The sequence below is a fragment of the Rana temporaria genome, chromosome 1, assembly GCF_905171775.1.
Source record: "Rana temporaria chromosome 1, aRanTem1.1, whole genome shotgun sequence".
Taxonomy (NCBI): domain Eukaryota; kingdom Metazoa; phylum Chordata; class Amphibia; order Anura; family Ranidae; genus Rana; species Rana temporaria.
The window spans coordinates 689,244,309-689,260,996 of NC_053489.1; the positions used below are offsets into that span (position 1 = coordinate 689,244,309).

Here is a 16,688-nt window from a genome sequence, read left to right on the forward strand (position 1 = left end):
TCATTGTCCAGGGAGTAATGAGGGGGGGATGGGAGCCTCCACCTCTCCACCTTCCCTCCAGGTCTGATCTGGGATTGATCCCGGAGTTATCTATAGAAAGGAGATCAGGAGGTCAGGATAATACGCTGTCCTTTCCCCGTATACATCTCCGCTAATCCCGCCCCAAGAGAGTACTGATCACATGACCCAACACCTCCAATGAGTGAGCGCTCTGAGATCCTAACCAATCCCCAACAGATGGCTTGGCAGGGGGCAGGCCCCCTAAAATACTCGAGGTCAGCCCAGCTGGGGGCAGTGGAGTTTGAGTGGAAGATGGAGTGTTAGGCTGTTGGTGGCCCTAGATGGAGCCCCTAGTCTTGGGGGGGGGTGACCTCGGTCCTTGGCTCGGGTGTGGAAGGGACCTTGAGCTAATTTATCAGAGTTGCATTAAGACATTGGTGGGCCCAGGGCAAATCTTTTCTGGAGGGGCACCGACCATTTCATGAGTGGGCCAAAACATATACATGAGTGGACCCCAACCCTTTCATGAGCACCCAAAGCCCTTTCATGAATTTGGACTAAACCTTTAATGAGTGGGCCGGAACCCTTTCATGAATTTGGATCAAACCTTTAATGAGTGGGCCGAAACCCTTTCATGAATTTGGACTAAACCTTTAATGAGTGGGCCGAAACCCTTTCATGAATTTGGATCAAACCTTTAATGAGTGGGCCAAAACCCTTTCATGAATTTGCACCCAAACATCTTCACGATCACCCCTACAAACATAAATTTCCTCTGCAAGACAAAATTCTCCCCAAATGAAAATGTGATTATTGATTTTTTATTTACCCTATTTTTGGTGTTTACTGTGTAATGTAAATTGAATCCAGACTAACTTCTAAGGATCTTTCATTGTGGCTTGTGCTAATTGACCCTGTAATTGCGTGAAGGTCTATTGATGATAATGTGTATTGTAAGTTAACAGACAGCCTAAAGGTCAGGTGTCTGAGCCATCAGCTGTAGTTAATTAGCTCATGTAAGTTAGGTCAGGTCCCGGAGTCAGGGTGTCTGCTAAAGAGATGTATTGAGGGGGCTCGTTAGGTAACTATTGTGTAATGTTGTGGGTGGAGTTGGGTCATTGTTCATTTGGTTACTGCAGGATCCTAAATTGTATATAAGAGCCTGTATTTCTCAATAAAGAGTCAGACCTGTTTGAACCCCATACAGAGCGTCGTCTCGTATTATCCTTATGGGTCCCGTTCACCTGATTGTGGACGGTCGGTAGCTGCCTTGTGTTCAGGAATGGAATATCCTAAACGGCTTTAACCCCTGTCCCATTTGGAGTGCCGTTACACTACTCTTTGATTAATTTAATTGTTGTGATATAAATTTTTGTAATCAATAAAGTATTTTTGTATTCATCCAAAGTGTTTTGGTATACCCACCTGAGAGAACTATATTCTCTCCTTCTGTATAAAGTGACTTTTATATCAATGGAAGATCAAACCTAACTCTGTGTCTTCTCTTCTCTTATTCTCAGTTCCCGTGGCCCTTCCAGGTAAGGAGCTTCATTATTAGACGTCTATTTATGTTTCCATCATTCTGTAACAGAAATGTCACTTAAAGCGGAACTCCAGCCAAAGTTTTCTTGTTTTTTGGGTGGAGTGTGGAAAGGTAAGTGTCTGTGTGGAGAAGATCCCGGTCTGCTGTCACAGCGATGATCGGGTGGGTGGGGGATGTTGGACGAGAAGGCCTGGCTCGCAGTCACCTCTGTCACGTACCCGGTAGTGGAGTCCAACGTGCAGGGAGCGGCCTCTCGTAAGCCTCTGACTCAGGAGCCCCTGGTAGAGTAGACAGGGGTCAGGAGTTCAGAGGGACACAAGTGCCTAGTTAGTAAGCTGAGTAGCGGGCTGGATGCGGTAGTAGAAAAGAGGACCGAAGTCCTGGCAGGATACCAACGGCAAGCTGGAGCAGAAGCGTGGCACTCGTGGGACAGGAACGAAGCAGGTGAAGCAGACCGGGTCAAACACAGACGGGCAGATCAGGAGCCAGAACGAAATCCAAGGGGTAGTCAAAGTCTAGGCCGGGTCAGTATAACAGGCGGGCAGAGAACAGAGCAAGGGGCTGAGCAAGTGCGGTGGTCAAATGTAGCTGGGATCAGGGACAGGTGGCAGGCAGGAGTGGTCAGAGGAAGCCGGGTCTGGTAATCAGGATACAAACAGGTACACAGATGCAGGATACTCCAGGGACACACTGTAGACTGGACAGCAAGTTGGTGAGGGATCAGGCTGCTTAAATAGAGAGTTTTGGCGCCAAACAGCATCACTGCGCGCACGTTCCAGCCGCACGTGCAATGTGAGCTGCTGCCGCGCGCACACGCATTCCAATGCGCGCGCCGACGGGCGCCACCACGCACGCACCGGGACTGGACTCTCCTGCCATTGTTACTGCTGGAACGCCTTCCATGACAACCTCTCTAATTCATCCCAAAGGTGTTCTATCGGGGTGAGGTCAGGACTCTGTGCAGGCCAGTCTAGTTCCTCCACCCAAAACTCGCTCCTCCATGTCTTTATGGACCTTGCTATGTGCACTGGTGGGCAGTCATGTTGGAACAGGAAGGGGCCGTCCCCAAACTCCCCCCACAAAATTGGGAGCATGAAATTGTCCAAAATGTCTTGGTATGCTGACGCCTTAAGAGTTCCCTTCACTGGAGCTAAGGGGCCAAGCCCAACCCCTGAGGAGCCAAACCCAACCCTGAAAAACAATCCCCCATCCCTCCGCCCCACACCATTACACCATGTGTAAAGGGGTGTAATAGCGAGATTTTAGCAGTCTCATATAATGCGTCTCCAGTCTAGGACTGCCCCCTGAATATTATGTGTGGCCCTTTGGTGATGTCAGGGGCCCTCTAGTTCAAGAACTTTGACCACCATTGATATAAATGATCCTCAGATTTTACAACAAATCAGAGGTGTGAACACCAGAAGGGCCTCATTGACAAAAATCACATCTACTATCATCTGACCCCAGTGAGCTGTGATCTGATTGGTTGCTGGGGCTCAGGTCACATGGTACATCCTCATTACTCCGTATAAAGTGACTTTTATAGGAATGGAAGATCAAACCTAACTCTGTGTCTTCTCTTATTCTCAGTGGCCATGGTCCCCCCAGGTAAGGAGCTTCATTATTAGACGTCTATTTATGTTTCCATCATTCTGTAACCATAACATGTAACATGGTGGGAAAGGTGAACTTATCCTGTAACTGTGTTGAGTAGTTTCTGTGATTATGTGCCTACTAGGGTGACCACGTGTCCCGGATTGCCCCGGGATAGTCCCGCATTTTGCGGGTCTGTCCCGGGCACCTTCATTCCAGGACAATAGAGTGTCCCAGAAAGAAACTGATACAGCCACTCCTCGGGCCAATCTGATGCCCCCAAAAAAGGCCGCCACATCACCGCTGTCACGTCACCTGTGGCCAGGTGACAAGTGCACCCAGTTGGGGTCAGGGATGCACCTCAGGGTAGTGAACCCAATAGCTGACTGCTGCTATCAGGGAGGGAGCGTGAACCCAAGATCGCCCAGGGCGCGGAGTCTAAGACCCAGCTTTGTGTTCACCAGAGCCTCTAGTGGTGAGGATGGCCTTTGTCGCAGCTGGATCCAGGTCGCGACCCCTGGGATCATATAGGTCACCCTCCGCAGGGAGAGAGGGGAAGCAGCAAGCAGGACTAACGGAAGTGATGGGTAAGCCGAGGTCAGGGCAAAAGGCAGACAGGGTAACCGAGGGACAGGCAAAAGGTCAAGGGCACAGGCAAACAGGAGAAGTCAGGGACGAGCCAAAAATGTTACACAGGGAGGTAATCGTAAAACACACTGCAGACAGGAACTTAAGCAAACAACACTTTTGAACAGCACTGCAGGCCTGTAGTGCAACAGTTAATATAGACTTCCTGGGATGGCCTGGGTGGGGCCATACAGGAAGAGGAAGTGATAAAAAGGCAGCCAGAAGAGGGTCAGGCCTCTTAAAAGACAGATGGAAACAGGTAAGCTGCCAGACTATTGCATATCCATGACAACCGCTTTACTCACTGACAGTACTTGTCCTGGCCGGGAATGCCTGGAGGAGCACAATCCCCGCCCCTTGCTTGTGATTGGAGAAATCATAAGTCCCACCTCTTGTGTCCAATCACTGTGATGTGATTCGTTACAGCACAAGCTGATTTTTGGGAAGGGGGTGTCCTTGAATGGTAGTTTGGAAATGTGGTCACCCTAGTGCAGTGGTCTCCAAACTGCGGCCCGGGGGCCAGATGTGGCCCTTTGCTTGATTTCATCTGTTCCTTGGGGGGCTTTTTTATTCATTGGCACCAATGATAGAGCAGAATTTCTCCCAATGATGGGGCATGATTCCTCCCAATGACACCAATGATGGGGCAGTATTCCTCCCATTGATGGGGCAGAATTCCTCCCAATGATGGGGCAGTATTCCTCCCAATGATGGGGCCGAATTCCTCCCAGTTATGGGGCAGACTTTCTCCCAATGACACCAATGATGGGGTCCAATAGAACAAATGATGGGGTCCAATGACACAAATGATAGGGTATTTTGTCCTCCTGATGGCCACAGTCCGGCCCCCTTAAAGTCTGGAGGACAGTAGTCCGGCCCTTTGTTTCATGAATTTGGACCAAACCTTTAATGAGTGGGCCAAAACCCTTTCATGAATTTGGACCAAACCTTTAATGAGTGGGCCAAAACCCTTTCATGAATTTGGACCAAACCTTTAATGAGTGGGCCAAAACCCTTTCATGAATTTGGACCAAACCTTTAATGAGTGGGCCAAAACCCTTTCTTGAATTTGGACCAAACCTTTAATGAGTGGGCCAAAACCTTTTCTTGAATTTGCACCCAAGCATTTTCACGATCACCCCCACAAACATAAATTTCCTCTGCAAGACAGAATTCTCCCCAAACGAAAATGTGATTATTGATTTTTTATTTACCCTATTTTTGGTGTTTACTGTGTAATGTAAATTGAATCCAGACTAACTTCTAAGGATCTTTCATTGTGGCTTGTGCTAATTGACCCTGTAATTGCGTGAAGGTCTATTTTTTTTATCTGTGCCTAAAAAATATATGCCGAAGCATGGGGGCAATCCGCCCCTAATGTTGGGGGCAATCCACCCCTAATGTTAGGGGCAATCCGCCCCTAATGTTAGGGTCAAATTGCCCCTGCGTGAAGGTCTATTGATGATAATGTGTATTGTAAGTTAACAGACAGCCTAAAGGTCAGGTGTCTGAGTCATCAGCTGTGGTCAATTAGCTCATGTAAATCAGGTCAGGTCCCGGAGTCAGGGTGTCTGCTAAAGAGATGTATTGAGGGGGCTCGTTAGGTAACTATTGTGTGATGTTGTGGGTGGAGTTGGGTCATTGTTCATTTGGTTACTGCAGGATCCTACATTGTATATAAGAGCCTGTATTTCTCAATAAAGAGTCAGACCTGTTTGAACCCCATACAGAGTGTCGTCTCGTATTATCCTTATGGGTCCCGTTCACATGATTGTGGACGGTCGGTAGCTGCCTTGTGTTCGGGAATGGAATATCCTAAACGGCTTTAACCCCTGTCCCATTTGGAGTGCCGTTACACTACTCTTTGATTAATTTAATTGTTGTGATATAAATTTTTGTAATTAATAAAGTCTTTTTGTATTCATCCAAAGTGTTTTGGTATACCCACCTGAGAGAACTATATTCTCTCCTTCTGTATAAAGTGACTTTTATATCAATGGAAGATCAAACCTAACTCTGTGTCTTCTCTTCTCTTATTCTCAGTTCCCGTGGCCCTTCCAGGTAAGGAGCTTCATTATTAGACGTCTATTTATGTTTCCATCATTCTGTAACAGAAATGTCACTTAAAGCGGAACTCCAGCCAAAGTTTTCTTGTTTCTTGGGTGGAGTGTGGAAAGGTAAGTGTCTGTGTGGAGAAGATCCCGGTCTGCTGTCACAGCGAGGATCGGGTGGGTGGGGGATGTTGGACGAGAAGGCCTGGCTCGCAGTCGCCTCTCTAATTCTTCCCAAAGGTGTTCTATCGGGGTGAGGTCAGGACTCTGTGCAGGCCAGTCTAGTTCCTCCACCCCAAACTCGCTCCTCCATGTCTTTATGGACCTTGCTTTGTGCAATGGTGGGCAAGTCATGTTGGAACAGGAAGGGGCCTTCCCCAAACTCCCCCCACAAAATTGGGAGCATGAAATTGTCCAAAATGTCTTGGTGTGCTGATGCCTTAAGAGTTCCCTTCACTGGAGCTAAGGGGCCAAGCCCAACCCCTGAGGAGCCAAACCCAACCCTGAAAAACAACCCCCCACCATAAACCCCCCTCCCTCCCCCCCACACCATTACACCATGTGTAAAGGGGTGTAATAGCGAGATTTCAGCAGTCTCATATAATGCGTCTCCAGTCTAGGACTGCCCCCTGAATATTATGTGTGGCCCTTTGGTGATGTCAGGGGCCCTCTAGTTCAAGAACTTTGACCACCATTGATATAAATGATCCTCAGATTTTACAACAAATCAGAGGTGTGAACACCAGAAGGGCCTCATTGACAAAAATCATATCTACTATCATGTGACCCCAGTGAGCTGAGATCTGATTGGTTGATGGTACATCCTCATTACTCTGTATAAAGTAACTTTTATATCAATGGAAGATCAAACCTAACTCTGTGTCTTCTCTTATTCTCAGTGGCCATGGTCCCCCCAGGTAAGGAGCTTCATTATTAGACGTCTTTTTCTGTTTCCATCATTCTGTAACCATAACACAAGGATCCTCAAACTACGGCCCTCCAGCTGTTGAGGAACTACACATCCCATTAGGCATTGTAAAACTCTGAAATTCACAGACATGACTGGGCATGATGGGAATTGTAGTTTTCTGAACAACTGGAGGGCCGTAGATTGAAGACCCCTGCCATAACATGTAACATGGTGGGAAAGGTGAACTTATCCTGTAACTGTGTTGAGTAGTTTCTGTGATTATGTGCCTACTAGGGTGACCACGTGTCCCGGATTGCCCCGGTATAGTCCCGCATTTTGCAGGTCTGTCCTGGGCACCTTCATTCCAGGAAGATTCAGTGTCCCGGAATGAAACTGACACAGCCATCCCCCGGGCCAATCTGATGCCCCCAAAAAAGGCCACCACATCACCGCTTTACTCACTGACAGTCCTGGCCGGGAATGCCTGGAGGAACACAATCCGCGCCCCTTGCTTGTGATTGGAGAAATCAAGAATCCCGCCTCTTGTGTCCAATCACTGTGATGTGATTCGTTACAGCACAGTGGCGGCTGGTGCTCAAAATCTTTGGGGGGGCGCAAACAAAAAAAATATATATTGCAGCCTCACTATGCCCATCGAACGCAGCCACTGTGTCATCAATTGTCACCACTGTGCCATGCCATCAAACGCAGCCACTGTGTCATCAATTGTCACCACTGTGCCATGCCATCAAACGCAGCCACTGTGCCATCAATTGTCACCACTGTGCCATGCCATCAAACGCAGCCACTGTGCCATCAATTGTCACCACTGTGCCATGCCATCAAACGCAGCCACTGTGCCATCAATTGTCACCACTGTGCCATGCCATCAAACGCAGCCACTGTGCCATCAATTGTCACCACTGTGCCATGCCATCAAACGCAGTCACTGTGCCATCAATTGTCACCACTGTGCCATGCCATCAAACGTAGCCACTGTGCCATCAATTGTCACCACTGTGCCATGCCATCAAACGCAGCCACTGTGCCATCAATTGTCACCACTGTGCCATGCCATCAAACGCAGCCACTGTGCCATCAATTGTCACCACTGTGCCATGCCATCAAACGCAGTCACTGTGCCATCAATTGTCACCACTGTGCCATGCCATCAAACGTAGCCACTGTGCCATCAATTGTCACCACTGTGCCATGCCATCAAACGCAGCCACTGTGCCATCAATTGTCACCACTGTGCCATGCCATCAAACGCAGCCACTGTGCCATCAATTGTTACCACTGTGCCATGCCATCAAACGGAGCCACTGTGCCATCAATTATCACCACTTTGACATTTGTCACCACTGTGCCCTTTAATTGATGCCACTGTGCCCTTTGACGCCACTGTGCCCTTTGTCACCACTGTACCCATTGATGCCTCTGTGCCCATTGTCGCCGCTGTGCCCTGTAAAATGCACTTACCTTTCTGCTTCCACGTCCCTCGATGTCCTCTCCCGCCCTCGATGACGCTTCAGCCAATCAGGTTACCGATAACCAGAATCGGGGAACCTGATTGGCTGAGACGGCCGTCAGTCTTATCCAAGGAACGCACCCCCCGTACTTTCCGAGGATAAGACATCCGGGAGCCGAGGGCTGTACTCAGAAAGCCTATCAGAGCCGCTGGCTCTGATAGGCACTTCCGCACAGCCAACCAGCTGCCGTTATTCAGGTGGTCGGCGCTCAATGTCCGGCCATCTGAATAGACCAGCGGCAGCGGCGACAATAACATACACTCACGCAATTCATGAATGTATGTTATTTGCGAGAGCCAGAGGGGGCGGCGCTCCAGTCAATATTAGTAAAAACGACATTCTTAAATTCTTAAAGGGCCCATTTTTTTTATGACTACAGGAGGGGGGGAAAGCATATCTTATACACAGTAAAAGAGGAGGTGCCTACCTCCGGCTCATATTACTCTGGAAAACACCTGTGACCAGAATCCTAATTAACATGAGCTCATTAACTAATCCCTTTAGACAGCCTAGGCTGACCTTTGAGTTCCTAGCCTGGCCGTCTCCTAAACTACAACACACATTATCATACATATCAACACAGAACTCCTTCATACAATTGCAGGGTCAATTAGCCCAGACAACAATGGGTGACAGAGAAGTCACACTAGTGACATGACCTTGCAGTAATAGCTTCATGCCTGTCTGTCTCTTACCTGGTCTGTGTATCAGCCTTAGGGCTTGCCTTCTCACACCTGCATGGTTAAGTAATCTTCCCACAGTGTGGCTCCACCCCCCGGCCTCAACAGGAACCACTATTTAACACTGTGTTCTCCAAGCCTGCCTTGCCATGCAATATTGTGTGTTTGGTTTCCTGTTCCCTGCTCTACGTTTGTCTCCGTTACCGATCTTGGCGTGTTCCCGACCATCCCGCTGCGCAAACTGTTGGCGCTATATAAATCCTGTATAATAATAAAAATAATAATAATCCCCGCCTGCTTGTGACCCTGACCTTTGGCGCGTTCTCGACTATCCCTGCCTGCTTGTGACCCTTGGCCTTTGGCTTGTTTACCGTTTATCCTTGTCTGCTTGTCGCCCCGACCTTTAGCTTATCCTCCTATAGCCTACCTTGAGCGTGAGCTAGGAGACCCCAGGGGGAGTCAGCTGCAGCGCAGTCCATCCTCACCACTAGAGGCTCTGGTGAACACCAGCTGGCTCTTAGACTTCGCACCCTGGGGAATCTCGCGTTCTAGCTCCCTGTGGGATCCGTGTTGGTGCACCTGCCTTCCTGCACCACCCAGGGTTCCAACCGCAGCAGCCAGCCATAGGGTCCACTATCATAGCAGTGCACTCCTGACCCAATGGCGTGCCGATGTCACCTGGCCTCAGGTGACCTGACACCTAGACTCATTTACATTATAAACTAGGGGATCAATGAATCCACAAACACATTCGGACTGCCGGTAGTAACTAGGGGATCGATGAATCCTCAAACACATGCGGATGTCATCCAAACAGATAAAGTACCGAAAAGGATAAAGACTCACCATACTGAAATTCCGTTGAATGTATACATTTTCTTAATGAAGATAAAACAACGTACAAATTAAGCAAACACCCGTCCACTCGGACTAGAACGCGATGACGTCAGCACGTCTCCTCCTCCCGACGCGCGTTTCGTCACACAAATGACGTCGTCTGGGGCACTTTTGGTGTGTATTTTCACCTTTTAGTTGCGGCTTATTTATTTTTTTCACATATAGCGCGGTATTTTTTTCATTTATAAAATGATTGATCATTGTTTTTAATAAATCAATACATTTTATACTTACTGTATCATTATTGTCTGTTATTTGTTCCAATAAATTATGTACTTTTTTTTTTTACATACTTTACTGTTTTTGGTCCTTCAAAGTCCCATTTTGAGGAATTTTCTTTGTACTAATTTAGAATAGTTTTTCAAATTCAAATAGTTTTCCAATTTCCAAAGAGAATAAAATAAAAGGAATAGAATATATATTTTTTTATTTTTCATTTCTATTCCTTTATTTTCTATTCTATTTTATTCTCCTTGGAAATTGGAAAACTATTCAATTTCGAAAAAGTGTTTGTAAACAATTCGAAACCTATTTATTTTTTTCGCAATTTCGGATGAGTTTAAATTTTTTACTTTTCTAATTTCGGAAATTCAGATACATCCGAATTTCCCAAAAACAGAAAATGCATCCAAAATTTAAATTCGGAACGAAACAAACCGCGCGCGTCTAGTGGGTGAGGGGCAAGTGGTTTAAGATAAATTATAATAAACAAATATAAAGGAGGAATGTTGTGTTTTGGGTGTAAAGATGAATCCTGAGAATCAACTGAATTCTAAATGATTTTCTCTTTGCAGCTCCTCCCGAATTTGACCCGTATGATATTCCACCTGACAACAGTGAGTATCGGATTGTAGACACTTTTCTCTTCTATTTCTACACATTCCAGGTTTAGGTGGAAATATCTCGATGTACATTGGGTGGGGCTTCCTCCATAACTGACACGCCCTCTGTAATTCTATTGGTGTTCCTCATCATATCATCCAATAGGATTCTCAGATCCCCAATACCTTCTCATTGTGTCCCTGGAGAGGAGATCATTATACAGGGAGTAATGTGGGGGGGATGGGAACCTCCACCTCTCCACCTTCCATCCAGGTCTGATCTGGGATTGATCCCGGAGTTATCTATAGAAAGGAGATCAGGAGGTCAGGATAATACGCTGTCCTTTCCCGTATACATCTCCGCTAATCCCACCCCCAGAGCAAACTGATCACATGACCCAACACCTCCAATGAGTGAGCGCTCTGCTTCCACTTCCTGCTCCTCTCTGAACGGAATTGGTTGCTGCCAATGGCTGTAGACTTCTATTGTCCTGATTGGTAGAGGTGAACAGGAGCTGAGAACTGCCCCCGCCGGCTGGTATACACTATATTATATTTATTAGGCTAAAAAATAAGAAATATATATTTTCTTAATTATTTTTTCTTAGTTCTGAACATCAGGAAAGAAAATATATTGTACATATAGAGCATCGTTCATTTCCTAAATACAGTAACTGTAACGTGCTGTTGGAGGAATTCTCCCCCCCTCCCCTCTCACATCTAATATACATATACACATCCCATAATAGCCAAGGCAGACAGACACAATAGAACAATGGAACACAGTCACACCCCATAAAACCCAAGACAGAGCACAGCATAGTATGAGACAATACACAATACATATATATACAGTGGAACCTCGGTTTAAGACTGTAACGGAACGTCCCACACTGCGCTTGAGTACTTCCGTCATATACCGCTTCCTATCAGTCTGGATATAGATATCGGATATTCCAGCTGCTCACAACACACAACGAGACCAGACTTGTTTGTCTGCTGAACATATTGGGCCAGATTCTCGTAGAATCGGCGTTGGCGTAGTGTAAGCCATTTACACTACGCCACCGCAACTTACTGGAGCAAGTGCCGTATTCTCCAAACACTTGCTCCGTAATTTGCGGCGGCGTAGTGTAAATGGCCCAGCGTATGGCCGCGTAATTCAAAGGGGGCGGCTTGTATTCAAATTAAGCGCGCCCCCGTGCCGATTGAACTGCGCATGTGCCGGGCTGAAAAATAGCCCAGTGCGAATGCTCCAGCTTACGACGGAAAACGTCAATGACGCCGACGTGAGCTTCATTGACGTAAAGTCGTTTTCAAGAATGACTTAGGAAAACAACGTAACCGACGGAAAAAGCCGACGCGGACCCGACGCCATACTTAACATGGCTTACGGCGGACTGGCGTAAGGTTACCCCTCATATAGCAGGGGTAACCTTACGCTTACGGAAACGACGTACGCGACGAGTACGCGACGCAAATTCGTTCGGGAATCGGCGTATCAGGCTCATTTGCATAGTCAAATGAGACCTTAAAGTAAACGCTACCTAGCGGCCAGCGTTGTATTGCATTTAGGATCTGACGGTGTAAGTGACTTACACCAGTCGGATCCTAGCCTAATTCCGGAGTATCTTGTTTTGTGAATACAAAACAATGATACGCCGGCGGGAATTTCGAATTACGCCGGTGTATCAGTAGATACACCGGTTTAACTCTTTTGAGAATCTGGCCCGGAGTGTTTAATAGAACCAAGAATACAATCTTATATACAGTTTAAAGAGGAGGTAACCAGAACATAAATTAACATGAGCTAATTAACTAATAGATATGACCTTTCAAGGTAGACGTCACGTCTCTTGGCTCACCTGCTATACAATACACATTATCATAAGTGTAAACACAGGACATCTTCACACAATAGCAGGGTCAATTGGCACAAAGAACTGAGAGATGGCTGGAGGTGAGGACATTAGCATCTAACATTATGAATGAGTCACTCTTAGGCCCCGTACACACGACCAAACATGTATGCTGAAACTGGTCCGCGGGCCAGTTTCAGCATACATGTTCGGTCGTGTGTAGGCACGAGCGGGCCGAATTCCAGCAAACATTTGCCCGCCGGGCCTTTTCCCAGCGGGCAAATATTCCTGGACGTGTTTTAAAACCGTCCGCTGGAATCCTGCCCGCTCGGACATGTACGGTCGTCAGTACAGACCTACCGTACATGTCCGAGCGCCCGCCGTCCCTCGCATGCGTCGAATGACTTTGACGCATGCGTGGAAGCCTTTAAATGGCAGGCCCGCCCACGTCTCCGCGTCATCGCCCTGGCGACGACGCGGACACGCCCCGCGTATTGTTTACGCGCGGACTTCTATACGATGGTTAGTACAGCCATCGTACAGAAGTCCCCGGGGCAGACATGTACGGTGAAAACGGTCCGACGGACCGGTTTCATCGTACATGTTTGCTCGTGTGTACCGGGCCTGACAATTAACCTGTTAAGTTCAGAATCAACAACCAGTAAATATATTTACAGATATCCAGGGATATATTGTGGATAATAATTAAGTAGTCCAAGATATAATTTCTCAGTCATCCTATGCCCCTAGTGGACATAGGATGATTTTAGATATAAGAGGGTCCGAGTCTGTCACAAAGAGTAACTTGGTTTGAGAGCGCTTTGATTTGCGAGCAACTTTTTTTTTTATTCTGACTCGGTTTGCGAGTGTTGACAGTGAGTCCGATTACTACAGATCAGACTGGGGTTCTTGGTTCCCCTGTGCCCCTATTAGAGACACAGGGTGACTTAGACATAGCAGGTGTGACGGGAGGGCCAGTGGAAACCAGAAACCCTTGGAGAGGTTGGGAAACCCTTGTTTCAGCTCCCTGTGCACCTCTTATGTCCATCCTGGCACAGGGTCACTGAGAAAATATGTCTTGGATTACTTAAAATGGGACAAAAATATTTCTCCACAATATCTCCCGGGATAGATGTAAAGACTATTCTTGGTTTGTTTGATTCTGAACTCCACATGTTAGGTGAGAGAGCCGATCACATTGGCCTCTGTACAATGTAGGAGACGGGATGACTCCTGCTGGAGCTCCTGCTATTGTGAGAAGGTGTCCTGTGTTTATACTTATGATAATGTATCAATCTACTGTGTGACGCTCGGTGACAACAAGTCTGACCTGTAGTGACATCCTGATTTATCATAACAATGCCCAGGAGGGCACAGAGTAACATCGGCTGCTTTAAGGGATTAGTTAATTAGCTCATGTTAATTTATGTTTCTGGTCACAGGTGTATTGTTAGAGTAATATGAGCAGGAGGGGGAACCTCCTCTTCTACTGTATATAAGACTTGTATTATGGTGCTAATAAACAGTCCATGTTGAGCAATCAAACGAGTATCGTCTTGTTTGTTGTTGATAGCGGTTGGAATATCTGATATCTATATCCAGACTGGGAAGAAGCCGTGTAAAAGCACTCAAGCGGAGTGTGGGGGACGTTTCGTTACAGCAGGTGCATGTAGAGCTGAAACAAGGGTTGACCACCTCTATTATATAGAAGGTCCTCAGATTATACAACAAATCAGAGCCATGAACACCAGAAGGGCTCATTGACAAAAATCATATCTTCTGTCATGTGACCCCAGTGAGCCGAGATCTGATTGGTTGCTGGGGCTCAGATCACATGGTACATCCTCATTACTCTGTATAAAGTAATATTTATATCAATGGAAGATCAAACCTAACTCTGTGTCCTCTCTTCTCCTTATCAGTGACCATGCTCTATCCAGGTAAGGAGCTTCATTATTAAATATCTTTTTATGTTTCCATCATTCTGTAATCAAAATGTTGCTTGAAGTGGAACTCCAGACATAAAGTTCTTGCTTCTTGGGTGGAGTGTGGAAAGGTAAGTGTCTGTGTAGACTTTCAGTCCTTGTGACACCATATCAGACTTTTATTTTTAATGTGGTGTCACCTGGAGATAATGTGAGGGGAAAATCACCCAGCAGGGACACAATCAGCAATAAAAAACATTTCCTGAGCCTTCCAAAGTTTGTCTGGAGATACACTTTAAAGAGTTGTTATATGCTATGTGTAGGAGGAGCAGTCATGACAGTACCAGAAGAGAAGTCCATGGCCCTCCCGTGCTACCCAACACTGTGATCTCTCTTCCATCATCCTTCAGTACAGCTCTGTGATCTCTTCCATCATCCTCCAGTACAGCTCTGTGATCTCTCCCATCATCCTCCAGTACAGCTCTGTGATCTCTCTTCCATCATCCTCCAGTACAGCTCTGTGATCTCTTCCATCATCCTCCAGTACAGCTCTGTGATCTCTTCTATCATCCTCCAGTACAGCTCTGTGATCTCTCTTCCATCATCCTCCAGTACAGCTCTGTGATCTCTCTTCTATCATCCTCCAGTACAGCTCTGTGATCTCTTCTATCATCCTCCAGTACAGCTCTGTGATCTCTTCCATCATCCTCCAGTACAGCTCTGTGATCTCTCTTCCATCATCCTCCAGTACAGCTCTGTGATCTCTTCTATCATCCTCCAGTACAGCTCTGTGATCTCTCTTCCGTCATCCTCCAGTACAGCTCTGTGATCTCTTCCATCATCCTCCAGTACAGCTCTGTGATCTCTTCTATCATCCTCCAGTACAGCTCTGTGATCTCTCTTCTATCACCCTCCAGTACAGCTCTGTGATCTCTCTTCCATCATCCTCCAGTACAGCTCTGTGATCTCTTCTATCATCCTCCAGTACAGCTCTGTGATCTCTTCCATCATCCTCCAGTACAGCTCTGTGATCTCTCTTCTATCATCCTCCAGTACAGCTCTGTGATCTCTCTTCTATCATCCTCCAGTACAGCTCTGTGATCTCTTCCATCATCCTCCTGTACAGCTCTGTGATCTCTCTTCCATCATCCTCCAATACAGCTCTGTGATCTCTTCCATCATCCTCCAGTACAGCTCTGTGATCTCTTCCATCATCCTCCAGTACAGCTCTGTGATCTCTTCTATCATCCTCCAGTACAGCTCTGTGATCTCTCTTCCATCATCCTCCAGTACAGCTCTGTGATCTCTTCTATCATCCTCCAGTACAGCTCTGTGATCTCTCTTCTATCATCCTTCAGTACAGCTCTGTGATCTCTTCTATCATCCTCCAGTACAGCTCTGTGATCTCTCTTCCATCATCCCCCAGTACAGCTCTGTGATCTCTCTTCCATCATCCTCCAGTACAGCTCTGTGATCTCTTCCATCATCCTCCAGTACAGCTCTGTGATCTCTTCTATCATCCTCCAGTACAGCTCTGTGATCTCTTCCATCATCCTCCAGTACAGCTCTGTGATCTCTTCCATCATCCTCCAGTACAGCTCTGTGATCTCTTCTATCATCCTCCAGTACAGCTCTGTGATCTCTCTTCCATCATCCTCCAGTACAGCTCTGTGATCTCTCTTCTATCATCCTCCAGTACAGCTCTGTGATCTCTCTTCTATCATCCTCCAGTACAGCTCTGTGATCTCTCTTTCATCATCCTCCAGTACAGCTCTGTGATCTCTTCTATCATCCTCCAGTACAGCTCTGTGATCTCTTCTATCATCCTCCAGTACAGCTCTGTGATCTCTTCCATCATCCTCCAGTACAGCTCTGTGATCTCTTCCATCATCCTCCTGTACAGCTCTGTGATCTCTCTTCCATCATCCTCCAATACAGCTCTGTGATCTCTTCTATCATCCTCCAGTACAGCTCTGTGATCTCTTCCATCATCCTCCAGTACAGCTCTGTGATCTCTTCCATCATCCTCCTGTACAGCTCTGTGATCTCTCTTCCATCATCCTCCAATACAGCTCTGTGATCTCTTCCATCATCCTCCAGTACAGCTCTGTGATCTCTTCCATCATCCTCCAGTACAGCTCTGTGATCTCTTCTATCATCCTCCAGTACAGCTCTGTGATCTCTCTTCCATCATCCTCCAGTACAGCTCTGTGATCTCTTCTATCATCCTCCAGTACAGCTCTGTGATCT

General features: G+C 46.8%; 1 protein-coding gene across 3 annotated transcripts in view; it reads left to right on the forward strand.

The window, feature by feature from the left end:
- The window catches only part of LOC120924744 (proteinase-activated receptor 1-like), a 55,024-nt gene that overhangs the window by 17,025 nt on the left and 21,311 nt on the right, over nucleotides 1–16,688 (forward strand). Inside the window, exons 2-7 of one of the 3 annotated variants that reach the window (XM_040335766.1) lie at nucleotides 1,521–1,538; nucleotides 3,134–3,151; nucleotides 5,807–5,824; nucleotides 6,714–6,731; nucleotides 10,628–10,669; nucleotides 14,436–14,453. In XM_040335766.1, coding sequence (XP_040191700.1) covers nucleotides 3,139–3,151; nucleotides 5,807–5,824; nucleotides 6,714–6,731; nucleotides 10,628–10,669; nucleotides 14,436–14,453 — 109 coding nt within the window. In that variant the 5' untranslated portion in view covers nucleotides 1,521–1,538; nucleotides 3,134–3,138. The remainder of the gene's footprint in view (nucleotides 1–1,520; nucleotides 1,539–3,133; nucleotides 3,152–5,806; nucleotides 5,825–6,713; nucleotides 6,732–10,627; nucleotides 10,670–14,435; nucleotides 14,454–16,688) is intronic. The other 2 variants (XM_040335767.1, XM_040335765.1) reach the window with 2 other exon arrangements.